General features: G+C 51.9%; 6 protein-coding genes and 1 non-coding gene across 10 annotated transcripts; 3 read left to right on the top strand and 4 right to left on the bottom strand.

Moving 5' to 3' along the window:
* Positions 1-3,234: 3,234 nt before the first annotated feature.
* CUNH11orf98 (chromosome unknown C11orf98 homolog) lies at positions 3,235-4,659 on the bottom strand. Its single transcript, XM_035013032.1, has 4 exons — positions 4,555-4,659; positions 4,283-4,407; positions 3,667-3,764; positions 3,235-3,583 (listed from the first exon to the last, which is right to left on the bottom strand). Exons 1-4 carry the CDS (start codon positions 4,591-4,593, stop codon positions 3,474-3,476), a joined length of 372 nt encoding a protein of 123 aa, XP_034868923.1. The 5' UTR covers positions 4,594-4,659; the 3' UTR covers positions 3,235-3,473.
* A 52-nt stretch (positions 4,660-4,711) lies between these two features.
* CSKMT (citrate synthase lysine methyltransferase) lies at positions 4,712-6,463 on the top strand. 3 transcript variants are annotated; one of them, XM_035013029.1, is made up of 4 exons: positions 4,712-4,749; positions 5,039-5,130; positions 5,208-5,359; positions 5,444-6,463. In XM_035013029.1, exons 3-4 carry the CDS (start codon positions 5,293-5,295, stop codon positions 6,175-6,177), a joined length of 801 nt encoding a protein of 266 aa, XP_034868920.1. In that variant the 5' UTR covers positions 4,712-4,749; positions 5,039-5,130; positions 5,208-5,292; the 3' UTR covers positions 6,178-6,463. The 3 variants fall into 3 exon arrangements, with proteins under 3 accessions (XP_034868920.1, XP_034868919.1, XP_034868922.1); XM_035013028.1 differs by having other exon boundaries at positions 5,227-5,359; XM_035013031.1 differs by having other exon boundaries at positions 4,713-4,749; positions 5,227-5,359; positions 5,522-6,463.
* LOC118016404 lies at positions 4,811-4,959 on the top strand. The gene has a single exon (XR_004680821.1). It is a non-coding gene; the product is annotated as a small nucleolar RNA SNORA57 (small nucleolar RNA).
* Positions 6,316-9,532, bottom strand: LBHD1 (LBH domain containing 1). Its single transcript, XM_035013751.1, has 5 exons — positions 9,011-9,532; positions 8,773-8,932; positions 6,903-7,130; positions 6,775-6,817; positions 6,316-6,322 (listed from the first exon to the last, which is right to left on the bottom strand). The coding sequence occupies exons 1-5, from the start codon at positions 9,158-9,160 to the stop codon at positions 6,316-6,318; spliced, it is 588 nt and encodes a 195-aa protein (XP_034869642.1). The 5' UTR covers positions 9,161-9,532.
* A 1,707-nt stretch (positions 9,533-11,239) lies between these two features.
* Positions 11,240-12,611, top strand: LOC118015947 (ubiquinol-cytochrome-c reductase complex assembly factor 3). The gene is made up of 2 exons (XM_035013033.1): positions 11,240-11,455; positions 11,557-12,611. The coding sequence occupies exons 1-2, from the start codon at positions 11,336-11,338 to the stop codon at positions 11,704-11,706; spliced, it is 270 nt and encodes an 89-aa protein (XP_034868924.1). The 5' UTR covers positions 11,240-11,335; the 3' UTR covers positions 11,707-12,611.
* A 1,347-nt stretch (positions 12,612-13,958) lies between these two features.
* On the bottom strand, positions 13,959-16,887 carry UBXN1 (UBX domain protein 1). Of its 2 annotated transcripts, none has more exons than XM_035013035.1 (10): positions 16,780-16,887; positions 16,584-16,671; positions 16,391-16,444; positions 16,207-16,301; positions 16,044-16,113; positions 15,397-15,588; positions 15,251-15,302; positions 14,981-15,091; positions 14,269-14,461; positions 13,959-14,101 (listed from the first exon to the last, which is right to left on the bottom strand). In XM_035013035.1, exons 2-10 carry the CDS (start codon positions 16,640-16,642, stop codon positions 14,052-14,054), a joined length of 876 nt encoding a protein of 291 aa, XP_034868926.1. In that variant the 5' UTR covers positions 16,643-16,671; positions 16,780-16,887; the 3' UTR covers positions 13,959-14,051. The 2 variants fall into 2 exon arrangements, with proteins under 2 accessions (XP_034868926.1, XP_034868925.1); XM_035013034.1 differs by having other exon boundaries at positions 16,195-16,301.
* A 2,454-nt stretch (positions 16,888-19,341) lies between these two features.
* On the bottom strand, positions 19,342-21,948 carry LRRN4CL (LRRN4 C-terminal like). The gene is made up of 2 exons (XM_035013041.1): positions 21,573-21,948; positions 19,342-20,781 (listed from the first exon to the last, which is right to left on the bottom strand). Exon 2 carries the CDS (start codon positions 20,774-20,776, stop codon positions 20,060-20,062), a length of 717 nt encoding a protein of 238 aa, XP_034868932.1. The 5' UTR covers positions 20,777-20,781; positions 21,573-21,948; the 3' UTR covers positions 19,342-20,059.
* Positions 21,949-22,024: the final 76 nt, after the last annotated feature.

The raw sequence follows: 22,024 nt of genomic DNA on the forward strand, positions 1-22,024 counted from the left end.
AGCCCGATGCGGGGCTCGGTCCCAGCCAGGACCCTGGGATCATGACCTGAGCCGAAGGCAGACGCTTAACAACTGAGCCACCCAGGCGCCCCAAGTTGATGGTATTTTAAAGATTTTATTTATTTATTTGACAGAGAGGGATAGAGCCAGAGAGCACAAGTGGAGGGAATGGCAGAGGGAGAGGGAGAAGCAGGCTCTGCACTGAGCAGGGAGCCCGATGCGGGGCTCAATCCCAGGCCCCTGGGATCATGACCTGAGCCGAAGGCAGACTCTTGACCATCTGAGTCTCCCAGGCGCTCCTTATTTGTTGAATAAACTCCAGAAAAGAAGCTCTTTGACAACAGGAACTTTCCCTATTTTGTTGAAGACTATATCCTCATCCCCTACAACAGTGTTTGCCTAGCACGTTGTAGTAGGTTCTTAGTAGTTGGTTGAATGAATGAAAAGGAAAATTGGTTCTGAGGCCAGAAGGCTTACTGCTCTCAGTGGAAGTGTGAGTTAGAATAATACCAGATGGCAGTTCCTGAAGGTACTTTTGAAACCACTTAAAAACATAGAATTGAACAAAAGTCAAAATGACTGCACTAATGCTTCCACGAAGCTTGATTTTTTTTTTTTTTTTTTTGCGAAGCTTGATTTTAAAGTAAACTTTTCCCTCTCCTGCAAACCTCCTCTCCTCCTTTTTTAGCCTTTTGTTTCAGGAACCTGGTACCACCCTGAAAAGGACTAAGGAGGCTGTCAGCACCTACACAATTCCTGTAGAAACCAGCTAGAGCCTGTATTTACCTATAAAACCCCCCAGCACCTTCCTCTGAGCCCCTTCCTCCCGGTAGGCTTACAGTTTTTGAGGGCCATAGCTTGCTGCAGGCTCCTTTGCCCAGCAAAACAATAAAGCTATTGTTTGGGGCGCCTGGGTGGCTCAGTCATTAAGCATCTGCCTTCAGCTCAGGTCATGATCCCAGGGTCCTGGGATCGAGCCCCGCGTTGGGCTCCCCGCTCAGGGGAGAGCCTGCTTCTCCCTCTCCCACTCCCCCGCTTATGTGCCCTCTCTCACTGTGTCTCTCTTTGTCAAATAAATGAATAAAATCTTTAAAATAAATAAATAAATAAAAATAAAGCTATTGTTCCTCTTTATCCCCAACTCTTGTCTTCCTGCTATATTTTGGCTCTGAAGCATGGAGGTCGATTTTCCAATAACACTTTTGAAGTGATTGTGTTTTAAAAGCTAAATGACTAATTATGGCTCTTTTTTTGTTCTTACATTTTAGAAGTTCAATCACTTACTAAGTGTATATACTACTCACTAGCAAAATCTGTTCTAGAACAGTAATATGAGACAATTTCTGCTCCTAACACTGCCTCAAACTTGGACCCAACACTTCCCATCTCAGAGCCTCAACTTTTGATCTGTAAAAGGACTTTTGAACCAGATAAGTTCTCTAGCAATGAGACTGTTATGTGGTCTTTGCTCTTAAGGATTTCATAATCTAAAAGTGCCTTGTTTTGGTGTTGGACAGATCTAGATTCATATCTGCTATTTATCAGCAATGTAATCCCGAGACAGTGACCCAACTGTTTGAAGCCCATTTCCCCATCTGTAAAATGGGTATGATGTCTCCTATCTCACACATGTTTTACAAAGATCACTTTAAAAGACTCAGCGTAATGCCAGATACAGAAACTTCTTTGAACACAGCCAGCTCCTTCTGCCTTAGATACAGGGGTAGAACAAAATTATGAATGGGTATACCAAAATATTAAAAATGTCTTTTCTGGGGCACCTGGCTGGTGGAATGTCTGACTCTTGATCTTGGGGTTATGAATTTGAGTCCCATGTTGGGTGTTGAGATTACTTAAAAATAAAGTCTTTAAAAAAAAAGAATATTATTGGAACTAAGGAAATTAGAATATGAAAAACTCAGTATTAGCCAATGTTGAATGTGTTAGGTGTGACAATAGTATTTTGGCTATATAGAAGAATGTTCTCAGGGGTAAAATCTCATCTGCAATTGACTTTCGGATGAGTCAGCAAAGACAAAAATAGACACATACATATTTGCAAGTGCATAGAGATAGAACAAGTGTAGGAAAATGATAAACACTGGTGCATTTCAGTGCATATGTAAAGGTTCATTGTACTAATTTCTTAACTCTACTGAAGGTTTGAAATTCAAAATATTCAAAATATGAAGCTGGGCTGGGAGGTGCAACACGGGCCCAAACCCTCCCTCTTCCAGGAAGCCTGCACTGATTAAACAAGACAGACAGAATATGCTTTTCCTCTGTTGAACACACCTCCACACAGGCAGCTTTTAACTTTAAACATCCCAGCCCTCGCATCCAACAGAAGTTCTGAATGTTAAATGGGAAAAATAATGCTTGGTTTTCAGTTTATTAAAAGTATAATCCTGGGATGCCTGGCTGGCTTGGTTTGTAGAGCATGCACCTCTTGATCTCAGGGTCACAAGTTCCAGTCCTGCGTAGAGCTTACTTAAAATAAAATTAAAGGGGCACCTGGGTGGCTCAGTCATTGAGCGTCTGCCTTAGGCTCAGGTCATGATCCCGGGGTCCTGGGATCGAGCCCCGCATCGGGCTCCCTGCTCTGCGGGAAGCCTGCTTCTCCCTCTCCCGCTCCCCCTGCTTGTGTTCCTGCTCACTGTGTCTCTCTGTCAAATAAATAAAATCTTTAAAAAAAAAAATTAAAAATATAATCCAGTAGGGTTGCACCAGAGCCTGGGTGGCTCAGTCAGTTAAGCACCCCACTCTTGGTTTCCACTCAGGTCATGATCTTAGAGTTGATCTCAGGGTCGTGAGATGGAGCTCCTGTAGGGCTCTGAACTCAGCAGGGAGTTGGCTTCCCCTCTCCCTCTGCCCCCCCACCCTGCAAACTCTAAAATAAATAAATCTTTAAAAATAAATTATATATTTATAAAATCCAGCAAAGGAAGTGGAGACAAACATAACATAAAGTGACTTGCCCCCTCTGGTCACACAGAGGCAGTGGCAGGGCTGATATCAGGACCCTTATCTCCTCTACCATCTCTGCAATAAGCTGAATTTTTGTCAGAAATGGAGAGTTGGGAGTGTCACCCACTAGGGAGATAGGATCATCACAGAGCCAGGCTTCTCATTGCCTTAGCTCAAGTGAGCTCCCGGGTCTTAATTGTCTTGTTTCCACACCCATAGCCCAATTCCCGTGGCCCATTCCCGGTCCCACATTAAATCACACGCCTCTCTGTGAGAACTCTAGGGCTTTATTAAAAGTGGAGCTGACTGCGAGGGAGCCCCATTCTCCAGTCTTTTTTCTCCACCCTCTTCCTCTCAACACATCCCTCTGGGGCAGGTCACTAGGGCGTCAAGAAAGAGGAGTCTGAGGAGAATGAAAAGGGGCAATGCTTTCTCCAAAGTCCTCTGAAACAACCAGAGTCCTTCTGGCTCCAGCTGAGAATCTTCTGGTGGAAGGGGTGAGAGATTCAGTTATCATCTTCAAGGTCCTCCATGTCTACATCCTGGGAGACTTTTGTCTTCTTTTGCCGCTTGGGCCGTGGTTCACTAGTCCTGACTGGCCTTGTGGGGGCTTCCACTGACCAAAAAGAAAGAGGAAGCATTAAAGAACCCCAACGAATCCAGGCTGCCCCCTTACCCCACCTCTGCGCCTGGCCTCACCTTCCATGGCAGCTTTCTCTTTCTGGGCCAGCCGGATCTGCTGGAGGAGCTTTCTGCGCTTCTTCCCAGAGAGAGTAATGTTGGCACGTGCACTGGACCTGAAGGGTGGGTAGGAGCAAAGATATCCAGTTTAACCTGAACCAAGGTAGGTTGATTCTGGCTATTGAAAAGGTCTCTGGGGGAGTCCCTCTGACTCTCACCCCCCCACCCCCATGCTCTCTCACATGGAGCAGGACTTGATCCCAGGAGCCGGATACAGGCCTCGATTCCAGGACCCTGGGATCATGACCTGAGGTGAAGGCAAACGCTTAACCGACTGAGCCACCCAGGCGTCCTGTGTGTGCTTTAAATTTATTTATAAAAACCTGTGTGGACGTACAATGGTACTTGGGGAGGTGGGTGAGTCGACAGTTCTTACATTCTCAGTGGGGTCCAAGACCCAGAGAGGTTGTGAGCTACCGGTCCTGTGACAGGATAGCGAAGTGTAGACACAAACGCTGCTTATATAAAAGTCACTGCGCACGGAAAGCAGAGGGGATACTTGCGGTGAAGCTCGGCAGGAAGGAGAAGGGGGACTCGGTGGGGAGGAGCAAAGCGAAGAGGGTCTGGCACTCACGCCCGCTTCTTCAGGTGGTGCCGCGTGATCAGCCCTTCGTCTATCACAGCCCCGATCACCCGGCGCTTCAGTCGCCTCTCCCGGCTCAACACCCGCCGTCGCTTGAACAGCTTCTTCTTCAGCTCCTAAGGGGGAGGAAGATGCTAATCAGACGGAAGCCGCGACCCGGGACCCCGCACCCGGCGACTCCAGCCCATAGATTCCCATCTCTGGCGAGATTAGAGGGCTCCAGGACGCATGGGGAAACAAAGTCGGGGCGCCCACACAGTCACCGTTCGCGGCCGGTTGATCTTTCCGCCGGGAGCGCCCATGTTGGCTCCACCACCGCGTCTTGGCTCTGCGCAGCGTCAGTGCCGGCCCCGCCCCTCAGCCTTCGCGAGCCAATCGCGGCTCGGGGGCGGGTCCTGAGGGTTATATAAAGGCGCTCGGCGGCGTCACGTGTTTTTCGCGAGACGGCGTTCGGGGAGGTACGTGGTTCGGTTGCGGAGCTGGGTGCGAGGGTGGGGGTTCTGGGCGAGGCCTGCGCACCCTCCTTTTCTTGGCGGCGGTCGGGTGTGCGGTCCCGGTCCCCGTAATGTACGGAGGCAGAGGGAAAGGGCTCCGGCCCCCTCGGCGTCATGTCTTCGGTGCCCGCGGCTTCTAGTCCGCCGGTTCTATCCTCAAACGCCGGGACACGGGCTCCGAGAAGCGTGACGGAACCAGGGTTCTGCAGGCTCCTCTCTGGTGTGCTAATTTAGCCTTCTCCTTTGATTTCAGGTCCTTGGAACCGTCCCTGGAGCCGGAGCTGTCGTGTCCCCTCCTCTTTCACTGCCCGTTGCAAACAATAAAGGCCGTTCCTACCCTACTAGGTGTGTGTCCGCGTCCTTTTTTCCGAGGTGGTGGTTAGGGAGGCTGTGAGCATTATTCCACAAAGCGGAATTTGCAGCTTTTCTCTTGGACCTCAGGCTCCTGCGGGAGTGCGGGCGACATTTCGCAGAAGGTTCTCTGGCCGACCTTGCCGGGATTTCCAGATGGCCGCGCTGCGCCGAACCCTGCACGTGGCGACCCTGGCGGCTGGGGCGCGCCGCGCTTTGGCGGGTAGGGAAGGTGGACAGAGTGGGAGGGAGGGTTCTTAGTGACCTGGGAGTCTAGTCCCTGAAATTGTGATTCTTCAAACCCCAGGGTACATAGCACCGTTTCTGCAGCATTTTGATGGAACTTGGGCGCTGGGTGACACACGTACTCCACTCGTGTCCACAGGCTCCCTGGCTGGTAGCTGCCTGGCCGACCGTCGCCTCTGGGATAAGCTCCATGCCGATGCCCGTAGGGGCAGCGTCCCCACGTTCGACTGGTTCTTTGGGTATGAGGAAGCCCAGGGGTTGCTACTTCCGCTGCTGCAGGAGGCACGGGCTGCCTGCCCACCGAGGGTGTTGGACGTAGGCTGTGGGACCTCCAGCCTGTGTACAGGCCTCTACACCAAGTGCCCACATCCCGTGGATGTGCTGGGGGTGGACTTCTCTCCTGTGGCTGTTGCCCACATGAAGAGTCTCCTGGAAGGTGGTCAAGGCCAAACACCCCTCTGTCCTGGGCATCCTGCTTCCCGACTCCACTTCATAAAGGCTGATGCCCAGAACCTGGAGCCAGTGGCTTCCTCAGGCTTCTTCCAGCTAGTGCTGGATAAGGGCACCTGGGATGCTGTTTCCCGAGGTGGTCTGCCCAGGGCTTACCAGCTTCTGTCAGAGTGCCTCAGGGTCCTAAGCCCGCAGGGGACCCTGATTCAGTTCTCAGATGAGGACCCTGATGTGCGGCTGCCCTGCCTGGAGCAAGGGTCCCCAGGCTGGACTGTGACCGTGCAGGAGTTAGGCCCTTTCGGGGGCATCACCTACTTCGCTTACTTGGTTCAAGGCTCTCATTAAAGACTTCAGTCCTGACCCGAATTTTCCTGTTGGGTAGCTTTTCAACTTTGTAAGATGGCTGGGAGGCAAGGATTTGAGGCCTGGCCTCCACATTTATTAGCTGGGAGCACAGAGTATTGAATGTTTCTGTGCCCCAGTTCATGCTCTGGCAGCAAGGAGGAATAATACCCGGAGTTAGGGGATTACATATGATGATAGGTGAAACGTGGAGCATTTAGCAATGCCAGGCACAAGACGGAGTGCTGAGTAGAGAAGGTGCAGTGGCTCATTCCCAGCCCCAACGAACTGGAACTCCTAAAAACACAGGAGTTCTGTGGGGTTTTTTGTTTGTTTGTTTGAGGAGTTTAGGGATTTGTCTGTCTGTTTCTAGATTTATTTATTCTAGAGTGAGCGAGCAGGGGGAGGGGCAGAGGCAGAGGGAGAATCCCAAGCAATCTCCATGCCCAGTGCGGAGCCCACATCAGGGCTCCTCCCTGAGATCATGGCCTGAGCCAAAACCAAGAGTTGGGTGCTTAACCGACTGAGCCACCCAGGTGCCCCTGTTGGAGGAGTTTTTTAATAGAGGGGTTCTTAATCCAAATTCCAGTACTGACTGACTTGTGTGAGCCAGTGGCCTCACCCCTAAGCCTCTTGTCCTCACCTGTAAAAGGAGAAGACTGAAAGAACCGATAGAAGGGCCTCATAACAAACCACTGAAATGTGAAGGGAGACAGAACAATACTTACCCTCAAAGCTCCTGGGAGGCAGGAGATGTGAATATTCCACAAAGCAGCTTCTACAAACACGGGAGCTGGCTGCTGGGTTCCAGAGAGAACAGGGGTTGGAGGCTTCCTGATACTCTGTGTCCTCAGGAATCCAGGAGACCTCTTGTTCTCCCTGGTCCTGCCCCCAGCTGAATTCTGGGTTAAAGGTTCTTGAGGGAGATCTGGGGTCCAGTGGGCTCCAAGTCCAGCCTGGGGGAGAGAGGAGTGGAAGAGCCCATTAAGAATGAAAAGTATTCCGGGCGCCTGGGTGGCTCAGTTGGTTAAGCGACTGCCTTCGGCTCAGGTCATGATCCCAGGGTCCTGGGATCGAGTCCCGCATCGGGCTCCCGGCTCAGCGGGGAGCCTGCTTCTCCCTCTGACCCTCTCCTCTCTCATGCTGTTTCTCTCTCGCTCACTCTCTAATAAATAAATAAATAAAATCTTTTAAAAAAAAGAATGAAAAGTATTCCTGATCTATTACTGACTTTTTAAAAGATGAAACAAATTTGTGTATTTTTTTCTTATTGAAAAAAGTAATACAGCAATTATAATTAAGAGGCTAATTTCAGGGGTGCCTGGGTGGCCCAGTCCCTTAAGCATCTGGCTCAGGTCATGATCCCAGGATCCTGGGATTGAGCCCCACATCGGGCTCCCTGATGCTTCTGGGAGTCTGCTTCTCCCTCTCCCTCTGCCATGCCCCCTGCTTGTGCTCTCTCTCTGTCAACTAAATAAAATAAAAAATCTTTTTTTAAAAAAAGGCTACTTTGAGACGCCTGGGTGGCTCAGTCCGTTAAGCGTCGGCCTTGGGCTCAGGTCATGATCCCAGGGTCCTGGGATCAAGCCGCACATCGGACTCCTTGCTCAGCAGAGAGCCTGCTTTTCCCTCTGCCTTCCGCTCCCCCTGCTTGTGCTCTTTCTCTCACTCTCTGAAAATAAATAAAATCTTAAAAAAAAAAAAAAAAGGCTAATTTCACAGCCTGTTTCCTCATGAGGATGAAAGGATCTCCCTCACTGGGTTCTGAAAATCATGAGATAAAAGCATTTAGCACACTGTAAATGCTAATATATAAGCTTCTAGAACAGTATCAGACATGGGGAAAAGTCTGGAAGAAAAGGCATCCAAAATGTAACTTATCTCTGGGTAGTTGATTTGGGATGATTTTATTACCTTTTTTCCCCCACAACAATGTGAATTTTTTTTTTTAAAGATTTTGACACACACACAGAGGGAGAAAGCAAGCACAAGCAGGGGGAGCGGCAGGCAGGGGGAGAAGCAGGCTCCCCACTGAGTAAGGAGCCCGATGCAGAACTCGATCCCAGGATCCTGGGATCATGAGCTGAAGGTAGACGCTTAACCAACTGAGCCACCCAGGCTCCCCAAACAATGTGAATATTTTAAAACATTAAGAATAATTAAAAGGCGGGTGCCTGGGTGGCTCAGTTGGTTAAGGGACTGCCTTTGGCTCAGGTCATGATCCTGGAGTCCCTGGATCGAGTCCCGCATCGGGCTCCCTCCTCAGCAGGGAGTCTGCTTCGTCCTCTGACTCTATCTCCTCTCATGTGTTCTCTCTCTCTCATTCTCTCTCTCTCAAATAAAAAAAAAAAAAAAAAAAGAATAATTAAAAGGCATCACCCTCAGACCCATCTGACCTCTGAACTTCCCTCTGAAGTTCAACTTTGCCAGACACCTTGACTTTTCTCTCCACCTCTACTTTTTTCCCCACTACATTTACTAAGCACCTACTGTATGCTTGTATCGCTTGGCGCGGGGGACACAGCTGAGGTTCCTATCTCAGTACTGCCCAGAACACCCAGGTCACAACGGCCCCGCTGAAGCAGCTGCCTCCCTCACCTGGCTCTTCACTTTGGTCCTGGAAGAACACCTCGGCCTCCTCTTCCTCATCGGTGAACAGCAGCAGTTCCTCATGCGGCCAACCAAGCTCCCCGCCGTCTTCACTCACCTCAGAGGCTTCCACCACAATGGAGGGCAGGTGGGTCTTTTGAGAGACAACCTGAATCGGGATAGCAGGGTGCTTGGACCAAGTTGGAGGATGAGCCAGCAGCTGGACACAGGGTGGAGAAGTACTAACCTGAACATCCTGGTGGCCTTCAACCCTGACAATTTCTCCTCCGTCCATCCACAGAGGGTTGGTCAGCTGAGGACTTTCCGGGTGCTGGGAGGAGCCTGGGCTATCTCTAGGCCAAGGGCCATCCTCACTGCTCCCTGGCACAAGGGCCATGGGTGCTAATTCTTAGAGTACAGAGTGGTTGGACTCAAAGTGGAGTACCCCTGCTCAGTACCCTCCACAGACTGCTCCTTTAATCTTTGGAGCCTGGCCCCTTAATCACTTCTGAGAAGAGAATGACAAGCTAGGAGATTATGGGCCTTCCAGGGGAGGGGAAAATCCCAAGAGGTGGAATAGGAGCTTTATGTCTCCTCACTCCCTGGGTGACACTGGGAAAGGCAGGAGGGATAAGATTCAACAAGGGCATCTGGATGAAAGCCTTGTGAGTGAAGAGCTTTGCTAACAAACTTAGAATTTCCTGATTCCTTTGCTTGCTGGGTCTCCTAATTTGACATGTTTCTTTGTGTCTTATTAACGAATATTCATATGGTGTTAACTATTTGCCAGGAACTGTTTTAAATGCTTTATATATAAACTCATTTAATTATTCTATAATTATGAGATAGATACTGTCATTAGCCCTATTCCTGATCCAGATCCCCCTGGGTGGGCACAAAGAACTTAAATGACTTGCCCAGAGATACCCAACTAAAAGGTGCTTTCTTCTCCAAACTAGAATTCAGTATGTTACTCCAAATTCAGAGTTTTCATTGGCAGGGGGTGGGGGGTGCAAGGGTATACCATGATGAGAAAAACAACAAGTTTACTTTCTTTTTAAATTTTTTATTATTTTTTTAAAGATTTTATTTATTTATTTGACAGAGACACAGCGAGAGAGGGAACACGAGCAGGGCGAGTGGGAGAGGGAGAAGCAGGCTTCCCGCCGAGCACGGAGCCCGATGCGGGGCTCGATCCTAGGACGCCGTGATCATGACCTGAGCCGAAGGCAGATGCTTAACGACTGAGCCACCCAGGCGCCCCTACTTTCTTTTTTTAAAAGATTTTTTTTAAATCTTTTTTTGTTTTTATTTTAAAGATTTTATTTATTTATTTGAGAGAGAGAGAATGAGAGAGAGCACATGAGAGGGGGGAGGGCCAGAGGGAGAAGCAGACTCCCTGCCGAACAGGGAGCCCGATGCGGGACTCGATCCCGGGACTCCAGGACCATGACCTGAGCCGAAGGCAGTCGCTTAACCAACTGAGCCACCCAGGCGCCCTTTTTAAAAAAGATTTTATTTATTGGCACCTGGGTGGCTCAGTTGTTGGGCGTCTGCCTTCGGCTCAGGTCATGATCCCAGAGTCCTGGGATCGGTCCCGCGTCGGGCTCCCTGCTCAGCGAGAAGCCTGCTTCTCCCTCTCCCAATCCCCCTGCTTGTGTTCCCTCTCTCGCTTCGTCTCTCTCTGTCAAATAAATAAATAAAATCTTTAGAAAAAAATGGTTTTTTATTTACTTGAGAGAGCACGCGCAGTGGGGAGGGGCAGAGGGAGAGGGAGAAGCCGACCCCAGTTGAGCAGGGAGACCCAAGTGGGGCTCCATCCCAGAAGCCTGAGATCATGACTTGAGCCAAAGGCAGTCGCTTAACCGACTGAACCACCCAGGCGTCCCCAACAAATTTACTTTCAACACGTTTATTTAACAAGTAAAATAGGGAGCCTGGCTGGCTCCGTCGGTGGAGGCTGCGACTCATGATCTCGGGGTCCTGAGTTCGAGCCCCACATTGGGTGTGGCGGTTACTTAAAATCTTTTAAAAAGTAAAAAAAAAAAAATAAAAAAAAATATATATATACCTTTTTCCTCACCCAGTACACTTGGCTTTGAGTTTTTGTTCATAAACTGAGGGAATTTGGAGGGGGTCAGTAGATTGATGTAAGCATCTGGATGTCCAGTATGTGCTGTACTGAAAAAGCACAAATCATTGTAGGAAACTACTGAGCACAGTCCTAGCAGATTTCGGAACTGGGCAACTGCAAAACCCACAGCAACCAGGCTGACACGCACGCTCCCCTTAGCAATCCCACTTGGAATTTCCTGACAGTGGGTCCGGGGCTCGGCCCTCGCCGCCAACACTTCGGGACGCGCTCAACCTTCCCAGCCAGACCCGGTCGTTTCAGACGCAGGCGCTCCAGATTCGGAGGGCTTGGCCGATCAGGCCCTCTCTAGCCGGGCCCCTTCTCTATGGTTTCCTCTAGGCGCCGCTCTAGCCTGCGCGGGGGGCGGCGAGACGTCGTGGCCGGCTTCCCAAGCTGCGGGAGGTTCTAGAGGGCGCCCCGCCGGGCGCGCGGTCGGCCATGGCGGCCTTGCGCAAAGCGCTGATCGTGGGTGCCCTCCTGGGCGCGGGGGCTGGCGTGGGCTCGGCGCTCTTTGTCCTCGTGACCCCGGGAGAGCAGCATAAGCAGGCGATGCTGAAGGTGGGAGTAACTGGGGGTGCGAGGTGGGGTGGGCGGACGGAGAGCCCCTGGCTTGGGAGGGGGGGGCGGTCAGGACTACGAACCTCCCTTCCTGCTCGCAGGAGATGCCCGAGCAGGACCCGCGGCGCAGGGACGAGGCGGCGAGGACCAAAGAGTTAGTGCTGGCCACTCTGCAGGAGGCAGCGGCCACGCAGGAGAACGTGGCCTGGAGGAAGAACTGGAAGGTCGGCGGCGGCGGGAGGTCAGCGTGAGCCCGGACCTCCCTCGTGGGCGCTGGGACCTTGCTCCCGCGCAGGAGTCCGACGCGGCTTCTCCGTCGTAGGCCGGGTAGGGAGTTCGGACCCGGGATGCCGCGCCCAGGCCGCCCTGAGGCCCTGGGAGCCGCTGCGGGGTGAGCACGTTCCCCCTCCACCCACAAACGCTGCACTGACTGCGCTTTCACGTCCTACGTCGCGGGCCCGGGCGTCGGATGTGAGAACTGAAGGCGCCAGTAAATCACGTTCCTCTGTCCAGTGAGCCCTGCGGTCTGACGCCTATGTCTAGAGTGCTCTCGGGATCCGTGCAGGGAACGCGGAAGACTGTGGCTCCCACTGCCCAGCAGCGACCACATTTTCAAAACACAAGTCAGGGCATGTGGTCTGTTTTGAGTGTACTTTTGGTGATAACCAGGCGACATTCTCGAAATCAAAACTATCCTGGAAAATCTTGTAGCAATAGATGCCCATGGAGGACGCTTTGGGTTTCCTGTTCTTTGAGTGAGGTTGGAGAGGGGCTAGCATTTAGCATGTGCCATGATGCTTTCTGGGGATCCTGGACCGTTGGAGGCCAATTTGCTGGGAGTGAAAGGAGTGTGCTTTGAGTCAGACAGATCTTGATTAAAGTCCTGCATATTACAAAACCTCTCTGAGCCTCAGTCCTGTTCCATAAAAGGTGTAATTATCTTGAAGGTTGTTGTAAAAAAGACTAACTTGGAAATGTAAAGTGTATTGCTTGGCACAGAGCAGCCCTTCAATAAATGTAGGGGATGGTCTCCCCTTCCAAGGGATTTCAAGGTAGTAGTTCACAATCTCCGAATCCAGTCATGGGATCTCTTGTAGATGCCACTGAAGTAATGAAATAAAGCTGGCATTTGGGTCACACCCCACATCCAAGTCAACCAATTCACTCCCTGTTGTCTTTTTTTTTTTTTTTTTTTTTTAATTTATTTGAGGGACGCCTGGGTGGCTGGGTTAAGTGCCTGCCTTCAGCTCAGGTCATGATCCCGGGGTCCTGGGATGGAGCTCCGCATTGGGCTCCTTGCTTGGCAAGGAGCCGGCTTCTCCCTCTGCTTGCTGCTCCCCCTGCTTGTGCTCTCTCTGATAAATAAATAAAATCTTTAATTAAGAAAAAAAAGATTTGAGAGACCCTGGTGAGGAGGAAGAGAGGGGGTCATAAGCAGACTCTCTGCTCAGTGCAGATGGTGGGAGGAGGGGGGCTCAGTCTCACAAGGCCGGTATCATTACCTGAGCAGAAACCAAGAGTGGGACCCTTAACCAACTGAGCCACCCAGGTGCCCCCTGTTGTCTATTTTACATCCTGTGGTTCCAAGCCAGATTTCAATTGAAGGAAAAAAAAAAAAAAGCCTGCTTTTATTTAAATAAAGCCAGAACAGTAAATACAGCTTGGTAACACTGAGGTGTAAACCCAGATGGGAGCGTTGGTGCTGTTTTCAGCTGCTGGATGGTGAAGCCCTAAGCCAAACACATTTGTTATGTGTGATCTTTGGTTTGTGGCCTTTTTCCTAGCCTGGGAATGACAGGGAAAAGGTTAGCAGCTCTTTGAGGGAACATTAGGGTGAGGTGATCAGCAACAGTGAGGGGCTATGATGCAGGAGCTTGGAGGTTGAGAGCCTGAGCCCTAGAGTCGGGACTTCCCCAGGTGTGTCCAGGTTCTACTGTTGGTTACCTGTGTTGGTTTCAACAAGCCATGTGCTTTGGTGTCCCAATCTCTAAAATGGGATACTTGTACTTATTCCCAGATAATTGCCTTCTTACCTCAGTTAAAACTGTGTGGTGCGTATTAAGTACTCAATACTTTTTAGTGAAAAGGAAATGCAGTTGTAAGAGGAAATGCAGTTGTAAAGGTCACTGCAATGCTCCCCTGGCCATTTGTGAATGGCTACATTTAAAAAATTACCCTTTTAGAGGTGCCTGGGTGGCTTAGTCGGTTAAGCGTCTGCCTTCGGCTCAGGTCGTGATCCAGGGTCCTAGGATCGAGTCCCGCATCGGACTGCCCGCTTCTCTCTCCGCCTCCCACCCCTCGCTCCCCCAGGCTCATTCTCTCTCTCTCTCTCGCAAAAATAAAATCTTTAAAAAAAAGAGAAAAACATCTGAAAAAAAAATCTTAAAAAAAAAAAAAAGAAACTTAAAATGAAAAATAGGGCCTATCCTAAATGCCTTCCCTTTGGCTTCTTCCCCTGCCTCAGTTTTGTCCCTCCCAGCCATTCAGGAAGGAGTCAGGCACATACAGAACTCAGAGGGTCTATTTATTAGGAAGGAGATGTCAGTGCTTTATCAAAGATGAAGAGGTCAGAGAGGGATGGTGGGATAAAGGCCTCTCAGCTGGGACATTTCTTGGCCACAATGAGGACAGCAGAAGGCACAAGTCCTAAGATGGAAGAAAACAGCTTTGACCACAAAGATCCTTGCCTTTTGCGCCCCCAAATTTCTGGCCTCATTCCATCTCCACAAAGTCTCTTCTCCTGGCATTCCTTCCTTTCTCAGGCATCCCCCTCACCCCCGCAAGCCCTGTTTCTGGTCCCCCAGGTGTCATACCCAGCTCCTGCAGAGGCCGTTCCATGTCAGCCTCTGAGAAGGCCCGTCGGGGGAAGCCACTGAGCAACTGCACAGGGTCCTGGTCTCCCCCAGGCTCTTCCCCACGGTGGAGCTCCACATACAGCCTCACAGCTGCCAACTGTTCCCGAGCCCGGAACGTCTGCGTCAGTGAGGTCCCATCTGGCAGCCTGACCTGGAGGGCGAGCGAGAAATACGGTGTTGGGAGCATCAAACCTGAGGAGGTGCCCAAGTAAGGAAAACAAGAGCTGCAAAGTTGGCTTCTGTTTCCTGTTCGAGAGACTGAACCAGCGTAATTACTATCTGAAGCACCCTGATGAACAACCACTTCTTTGCTTTACTAAGCAGTGAAGAGAGGCTCCAGCTTCCTCACATTTTAACAAACACAAGGATAAGATCGTAACAAAAATACCTAAATAGCCCATCATGCAAATAGCTGTGTAATAAACTAAATGAAAACATGAACAACTAAAAAGGTAACTGCTGAGGTAAAAGGGAGGTATGGATTTAAATTAAGACCAGGGCAAGAGAAATTTGATATCTTTCCAAGAGTAGAGGAGATAGGGTTTCAAAAGTCATTTCCAAAGAAGGAAGAGGTTTCGCAAAGAGAACCCAACTGAATAAAGCTCTGAGCCAGGTGTCTTACAGGCCAACGAAGGGGTCCCAGAAGCAAGACAGGAATTAGAATCAGTACCTGTATGCGACACTGGTCATACTCCCGCTTGGTGGGAGGCTCCTGGCTGGGAGAGGAGGGAACAGGACCTGGCTCTGTTGGTGAAGGCCGAGAACCCACACTCCCACCATACTGGAAGATAAAGGAAAACACCGATCAGGCCCTCACCCACTCTTGAGAGGAGCATCGTAGGCCAATCCTTTCCCTCTGAAGCTAGAAAAGGGAATTTTTTTTTTTTTTTTTTTACTAGCCCACCTACTTCCTTACTCCAGTGTCTTCCCAATCACCTACCTTCTTGGCTCTCTCTGCTTTGTCTCTTTCAATCTTTTCTCGGACTCTCTGTCTGGAATGCAGACAGGAAGAAAGTAGGTCAGACGTTGACAAAGCAAACCTAGCTTCCTGCCTCCTCTATTATCCAACATCCCCATCACCCAGACCTGGCTGCTAACTCTTCAGCCTTTTCCCTCCTCCGCTCCTCAGCAGCCCGGCGCATCTCATCTTCCTGAAGCCGCTGTCGAGCAGCTGACAACTCCTGCCCTTGTTTCCTGCGCTGCCGTTCCCGTTCCAAAGCCTCTCGCTCCTCTCTTTCTTCCCGCTCCCGCTGCTTCTGGGCCACCAGCTCCAACATCCTGTGTTGCAGAAAAGAAAGAGCTCAAAAGAAATGGACATAGATCGAGAAGGTGAGTTTATAACCAGGATTCAAAATGAAATGCAGGAGGGGCGCCTGGGTGGCTCAGTCATTAAGCGTCTGCCTTCGGCTCAGGTCATGATCCCAGGCTCCTGGAATCGAGCCCCGCATCGGGCTTCCTGCTCCACAGGGAGCCTGCTTCTCCCTCTCCCACTCCCCCTGCTTGTGTTCCCTCTCTCGCTGTGTCTCTCTCTGTCAAATAAAAAAAATAAAATAAAATGAAAGACAAAATGAAATGCGGGAACACGTGTCCAAAGAGAGATGAAAGAAACAGAAAGGAAACTGCCAAGGCAGGACAGAGGGAAAGTGTTAAGATCCAGGCTCTTTAATCAGACTTGTGTACTGTGGACAGGTGGAAGGTGACCCTCAGAAACGTGACACTGTTCCTTACTATACCTCTTAGTCTGTTCCTGTCTCTCCTCTTCACTCAAAGTCGGTTTGCCTTCTCCGGCCGCAGAGCCGGGTCCTACAAACAAGCAATCAGTATTATTGCCCGTTCATCCTCCTCGAGCGCACGTGAATAATCACACTGTCCCTCAGTCAGGACCTTCGGGGCCACCTTGCTCCGAGGAGGTGGGTTCCCTTCCCAGGACATGTCCGAGGGGGGTCGCGAGCGGCTCGTCTACATCAGGGTCGTCTTCGTGCTCCATCAACCTGGCAGGGAAAGTCGGGAGGGAGCTCAACACTGACGCTGCCCCTCCCAGCAGCCCCCCAGGCCCCTGCCACCCGGTCTGAGCGCTCACCAGTCCATTGCAGCCTCGATGCCCTGGTTCCCTGTGAGGGCCAGAGCCTTCTCCCTGGGGGCAGAAACACCGTGAATAGCGCCCGCGAGCCATGGTGCTGGTCAGGCTGGGGCGTGGAGCCTGAGGCCAGGCTGGGGGAAAGGCCAGACAGGCCCGCGATCCCCGCGGGCCAGGGTTTGGGGGGCTGCCTTACGCGCGTCCCCTGGGGAAGCCCATCTCGATGAGACTCTCCAGAGCCGTCAGCTCCGCCATGGCGCCGCCACCGCCGCTTCCGCGGGGACCTGGGGGAGGGCGAGGAGGAGGGCGCAGGGGCGGGGGTCAGCGCGCGGTGCCCCCGGGCCGCGCGCGGCCCCGCCCCCGACGCCCCAGCTGGGCGCTCGCTCACTCACCCGGCGCCGGACCCGCAGCCGACACGGACGAGAAGAAAGCCCAGGGGAAGCGGAAGTGCCCGGATCTGTTTGGGTCACGTGGAGGCGGCCGTGGACGGGTGCCGCCGAGAGCCAGAAAACGCGGGCCTGGCCCGCCGCCTGGGCCCGGCGCCCGCGGGGGGGGCGGTGGCGCGTCGGAGTCGCGGGCCCGGAGGCGCCCCCGAAGCTGGGCCGCCCGGCGGCGGTGGGGAAGAGGGGTGGTGCGGCCCTGAAGCCCGTGGGCGGAATGCGGCAAGCTCTCGGTGGGGTCCCTGAGCGCAAGCGATTGGAATGTTCTCTGGCAGTGTTGATCAGGAGCCGTAGAAGTGTGCGTGGTCTTTGACCTGCTCATCCTCTCCGGGGAATTGAGCCATCCTCCGCCCCACTGCCGAAGGGATTTTTGCAGAGCACAATTATCTGATCCTGTCATCACCTCCCTGCTTACAAATTCTCCATAACGCCCCAGTCACTTAGGATGAAATTTAAGTGCCAGTAGTCTGGCTTCCTCCGTTTTATTTGTTGTTGTTGTTGTTGTTTGTTTGTTTAGAGCCCTCTCCGTAAAAGTGAGAGTAACAGTAAGCACTTGCCTTCGGTGCCTGGCAAGACTGTACCTTGTAAATGTTGGTGGCGCGCAGTGTCATCTCCCACCGCTTGCTGCTAACTTGTGCATATTGCAAAACAGGCCCTCTTGCTCTTCCAGGCCTTTGCACCTACCAGTCCCTCTGCCTGGGATGTCCGGCCTCTTCTGTGGGATTGGTTAACTCCCAGTCATTTTTGAGACTGGACCCCCGGTTTCCTTTCTAAGGGAATCCTGCTTTGACCACTCCCTTCCACCTTCCAGCTCCACTGGAGACTTATGTGATTAATGCCTATTCAATCATCACAACAATCTATACGATTATACTATTATTAGTCATAGGAAACACAGAAAAAGGAGATAATTTACCTAAGGTCACAAAGCTGGTAAGTAGCCAAGCTAGGATCCACACCCACCCATGCGGTATGCATTCACCAAACCACCATGCTATGTTGCCTCTCCATAGTGGAGTGAAGAACATCGACTTTGGAGTTGGGCATCCTAACTCAACTCCTTACTTGTAGCTTCAAACCATTTAGAACTTCAAATTTCTCATCTCCTCCCGAGTGATTCTATCTCTTGGAAAGACTGTGAAGAGTAAATGAGAATGCATGCAAAGCATGTCTTGAATAATGAGATTGGGCCCTCATTTGTAAATGAATAAATGTTGAGGAAATACGGGAAGCAAATAAAACAGGGACACAGCATTCACTACAGTGTGGTGTGTTAGAGAGGTTAAGTGTTCTAACACACTTAGTTCTTAGTGTGTTAGTTCTAACACACCTCATTTATCCTGAGATCCAATGATTTTAAAAAATCATTAATTGTATGTTACCGCGTCTTTTTTTTTTTTAAGACTTTTTATGTATTCGTTTTGAGAGAGACAGTGGGAAAACAGCAGGGGAGAAGAGCAGAGGGAGAGGGAGAGGCAGGTTTCCCGCTGAGCAGGAAACCCGAGGTGGGGCTCAAGCCCAGGACCCTGAGATCATGACCTGAGCCGAAGGTGGACGCTTAACTGACTGAACCACCCAGGTGTCCCATACTGCATCTTTCATCTACTTTCAGGTAAGCACCCTACAGAAATACACAAATGTGAGGATACATAAAGATGCCCATAGCAAACACTGAAGACAAATGTTCCAGTAAAGAGCGATGGCTTCTATCAGTCAAGGAGCATCCTTCTATGGAAAGTTGTGCAGCCTTTAACATAACCAAGGAGGCTATGATTTGCCAACATGGAATGTTGTCCATCATCTATTGAGTGAACAAAGAAAATATCGACATTGAATAAAAATCTGCTCTACTAGGGATAATTACCTCTTGAGAAAAAGAGGAACTTTCTTTTGTATTCTTCAGCAGTATTTGAAATTTGTATAAATGTTAGTTCTATAATTAAAAGTTGTAGGACCAGGGGCGCCTGGGTGGCTCAGTTGTTAAGCGTCTGCCTTCGGTGCAGGTCATGATCCCAGGGTCCTGGAATCGAGCCCCACATAGCGCTCCCTGCTCAGCGGGAGGCCTGCTTCTCCCTCTCCCACTCGCCCTGCTTGTGTTCCCTCTCTTGCTGTGTCTCTGTCAAATAAATAAATAAAATCTTAAAAAAAAAAAATTGTAGGACCAGCAAAAATGAGGATTATACTCTGTAGCAACTCAGACTTTTCTACATCCAGTTGATTTATTTTTTATTTTTTAAAGGTTTTATTTATTTACTTGGCCGGGGCCGGGGGGTGGGGAGGGGAAGAGGGAGAAAGAATCTCAAGAAGGCTCCACACCCAGCTCGGAGCCTGAGGCGGGGCTCGATTTCACGACCCTGAGATCATGACCTGGGCCAAAACCAAGAGTCTGACACAATCAACTGAGCCACTCGGGCGCCCCATATCCAGTTAAAGATAAATTTAAAAGTATACAGTACTCTGAGAAATAGGTGTGTGGACAGGGAAATTAAAAGGGTCAGGAAAAATGAAAATAGCTTCATTTTATATTTCCTTTAATGTTGGTACAGTGAATATACGATAGACACAGGCTGAGGGAAAGTGGGGGACATCCTTGGACTTGGGAAATGCCGCAGACAGCAGTTTAGGCAGTCCCTGGTTCTCCACCCCGTGTCGGTCATTTATCTTCACCCACATCAGACACAGGTGGGTTCCGACTCAGGTGTGCTCATCTTCAATATCGAAATGAAACGTCAAAGAGGGAGTGGTCTTTCCCCAAGCTCCCAGCCCGAAGCAGTTTGTTCTCAAAAATCCCACCGAAGCCACCAATGTGACAGGGCCCTTTTGAGGGTCTATGACAGGGATTGGGATCAGCTAACTACAGCCAACAGGCCTAGCATGGCCGGGGCCTGATTTGAAAAGAAAAGGCCCATGAGCTACGTTTTTACATGGTTACATGGCCATAGAAGCCCCTACGTATTATCTTTGATTTTATCCGCTGGAACTGCAAAGCCTACGTTATTTACTCTCTGGTCCTTTAAGGACAAGGTTGCCAACCCCCCTCTGGTCCTTTCAGCCTGGAGCAAGACGGAAAGTTTGGGACCCGCACTAGCCCGAGGGGCTGAGCCCCGAGACTCAGCTGGGGCCCCAGGCGCCTGGCCTTCTACTCTGGCGCCCGGGCTGCCCAGGGGAGTCCGGGCCGAGCTCTCCTCTGCGAGCCTGGCCTCCGCTGGGCCCGAGAGGCGCCCAGGCTGCTTCAGAGCCCTGCTCTTGGTGGGGGGGAGGCCGGCCGGTGGGGGCAGCCCCAGCGCTCGCGCAGGCAGAAGTGCCAGACCAGAGCAGAGCAGGTCAGCAGGGCCAGCACCGTGCCCACCCCTACGGCCGTGTGGACCAGGGTAACGGGCCTGGGGGGCACGGCCAGCCTGCCGCAGGGCCCGAAAGCAGGGCCCCCCACCCCCTCGAGGCCCTCCCCACCTGCCCCCGGCACGCTGCTTTCTCCAGCCCCGTTGGCAGCCACCACGCAAACGACGTAAGTGCCCCCAGGCTTCAGTCCCTTCAGTTCTGCTCTGCGGACCGTGGCGTTGAGCGGGGGGCCCTTCTGGGGAGCCCCACCGCCTTCCCAAAGCAGCAGCCAGTACTGGTGGACCGGGGAGGGGGGCGCACACCAGCGCACCAGCGCGCTGCCGGCCTCGGCCTCCACGTGCACCTCTCCCAGGCGCGGCGGGGCCGGAGGCTGGGCAGGGCTGGAGAGCCCCGGGCACAGGCAGGCCCCCGGCCCAGCCCTCTGCAGCTCCTTGCATGGCACCTGCAGGTGGCGGCAACTGTCGTAGTCGCAGAGGACAGCCGGCAGAGGTGGCCGTGAGGTCTCATCTTCCTCCTCTTCCGTAAGGTCTTGAGGGGCCAAGGGCCGCGTTCGGGGCACTAAGGAGGAGGTGACAGCCAGGAGCCACAGAAGGCAGGGAGAGCCCAGCATGGGGTCTGGAAGGGAAGGAGGTGAAGAGGAAAAGGCTGTCCAGACCCCATGCCTTCGAGGCCCCCTCCCTCCACAGAACCTCTGGGGACAGGGACACAGAGCCGGGGGCCAAGAAGAGAAGGGGAAAGAGGAGGAAAGGGGGTGGACACACTTATTTGTCAACCAACTTCTGAACAGCCTATGGACTTGGTTTCGGAGGGCCGGGGGTGGGGGGGACAAAAGAGGGCTGCCCCGAGAGATGGGTGTGTGACCGGCAATGGTGAAATCCCAGAAACAGTTAATGAATAAGCAAAGTGCTGGAGGGGAAAAGAAGAGGAAATGATTTACTCTGCCTGGGGAAGAAAGGTGGAATAATTCCCAGCTGCCACCCAAAGAAAAGATCTCAGTAAAACAATTATCAGTCAGCGACACACGCAAAAACCCCAAAGCGCACAGAAAAGAGAAAGAAGGGATGGAATAGAAGGGGGAAACTTGGGGCGCCTGGGTGGCTCAGTCGTTAAGCGTCTGCCTTTGGCTCGGGTCATGATCCCAGGGTCCTGAGATCGAGCCCCGCATCGGGCTCCCTGCTCCACGGGAAGCCTGCTTCTCCCTCTCCCATTCCCCCTGCTTGTGTTCCCTCTCTTGCTGTGTCTCTCTCTGTCAAATAAATAAATAAAATCTTAAAAAAAAAAAAAAAAAAAAAGAAGGGGGAAACTTAAGGACCCTGGAATCCTCCCCACCTGTCGAAGGAACTCCAGTCCCTGGCTGCCCCCTCTTTCCCACCCCTCCCCTTCCCTGGCCCCCAGCAGCCCCTCACCAGCGGGGAGGTCTCGCAGTGGTGCAAATCTCCAACCAGAGGTCTGTGGGGGTGCGGCCCGGGCGACCCCGGGAGCACAGGCTCGAAGTCAGTGTCTTCAATTTCAATTCTGTTTTGGCTCGAAGCTTTTATACCCTTCCACTATGATGTCACCACCTAGGCCCCCTCCCCTGCCCCCCCCCCTTTCCCGGTGAATGCCAAGAAGCGGGGCCGGTCCCTTCAGAGAGCCTGAGTCACGGGGCCAGGGATGGGGGGCAGGAGGCACAGCAGCTGTTTCATCTGGAGGCCAGGATGCCTGGGTTGGGAGCCGGGAGTGGAATGTGGCCGGCAGCCAGGAGCAGAGGATCAGAGGGCTGAGGCTATGTGGAGGGGTGAGGAGAGAGGGCCACCTGGCTGGTAGCAGAGAAGAAAACAACTGTGACCGCATGGGGGCCTGGGCTACAAAATGCTGT

This window comes from Mirounga leonina, unplaced genomic scaffold, assembly GCF_011800145.1.
Source record: "Mirounga leonina isolate KUSES-001 unplaced genomic scaffold, KU_Mleo_1.0 Mir_166, whole genome shotgun sequence".
Lineage (NCBI taxonomy): Eukaryota > Metazoa > Chordata > Mammalia > Carnivora > Phocidae > Mirounga > Mirounga leonina.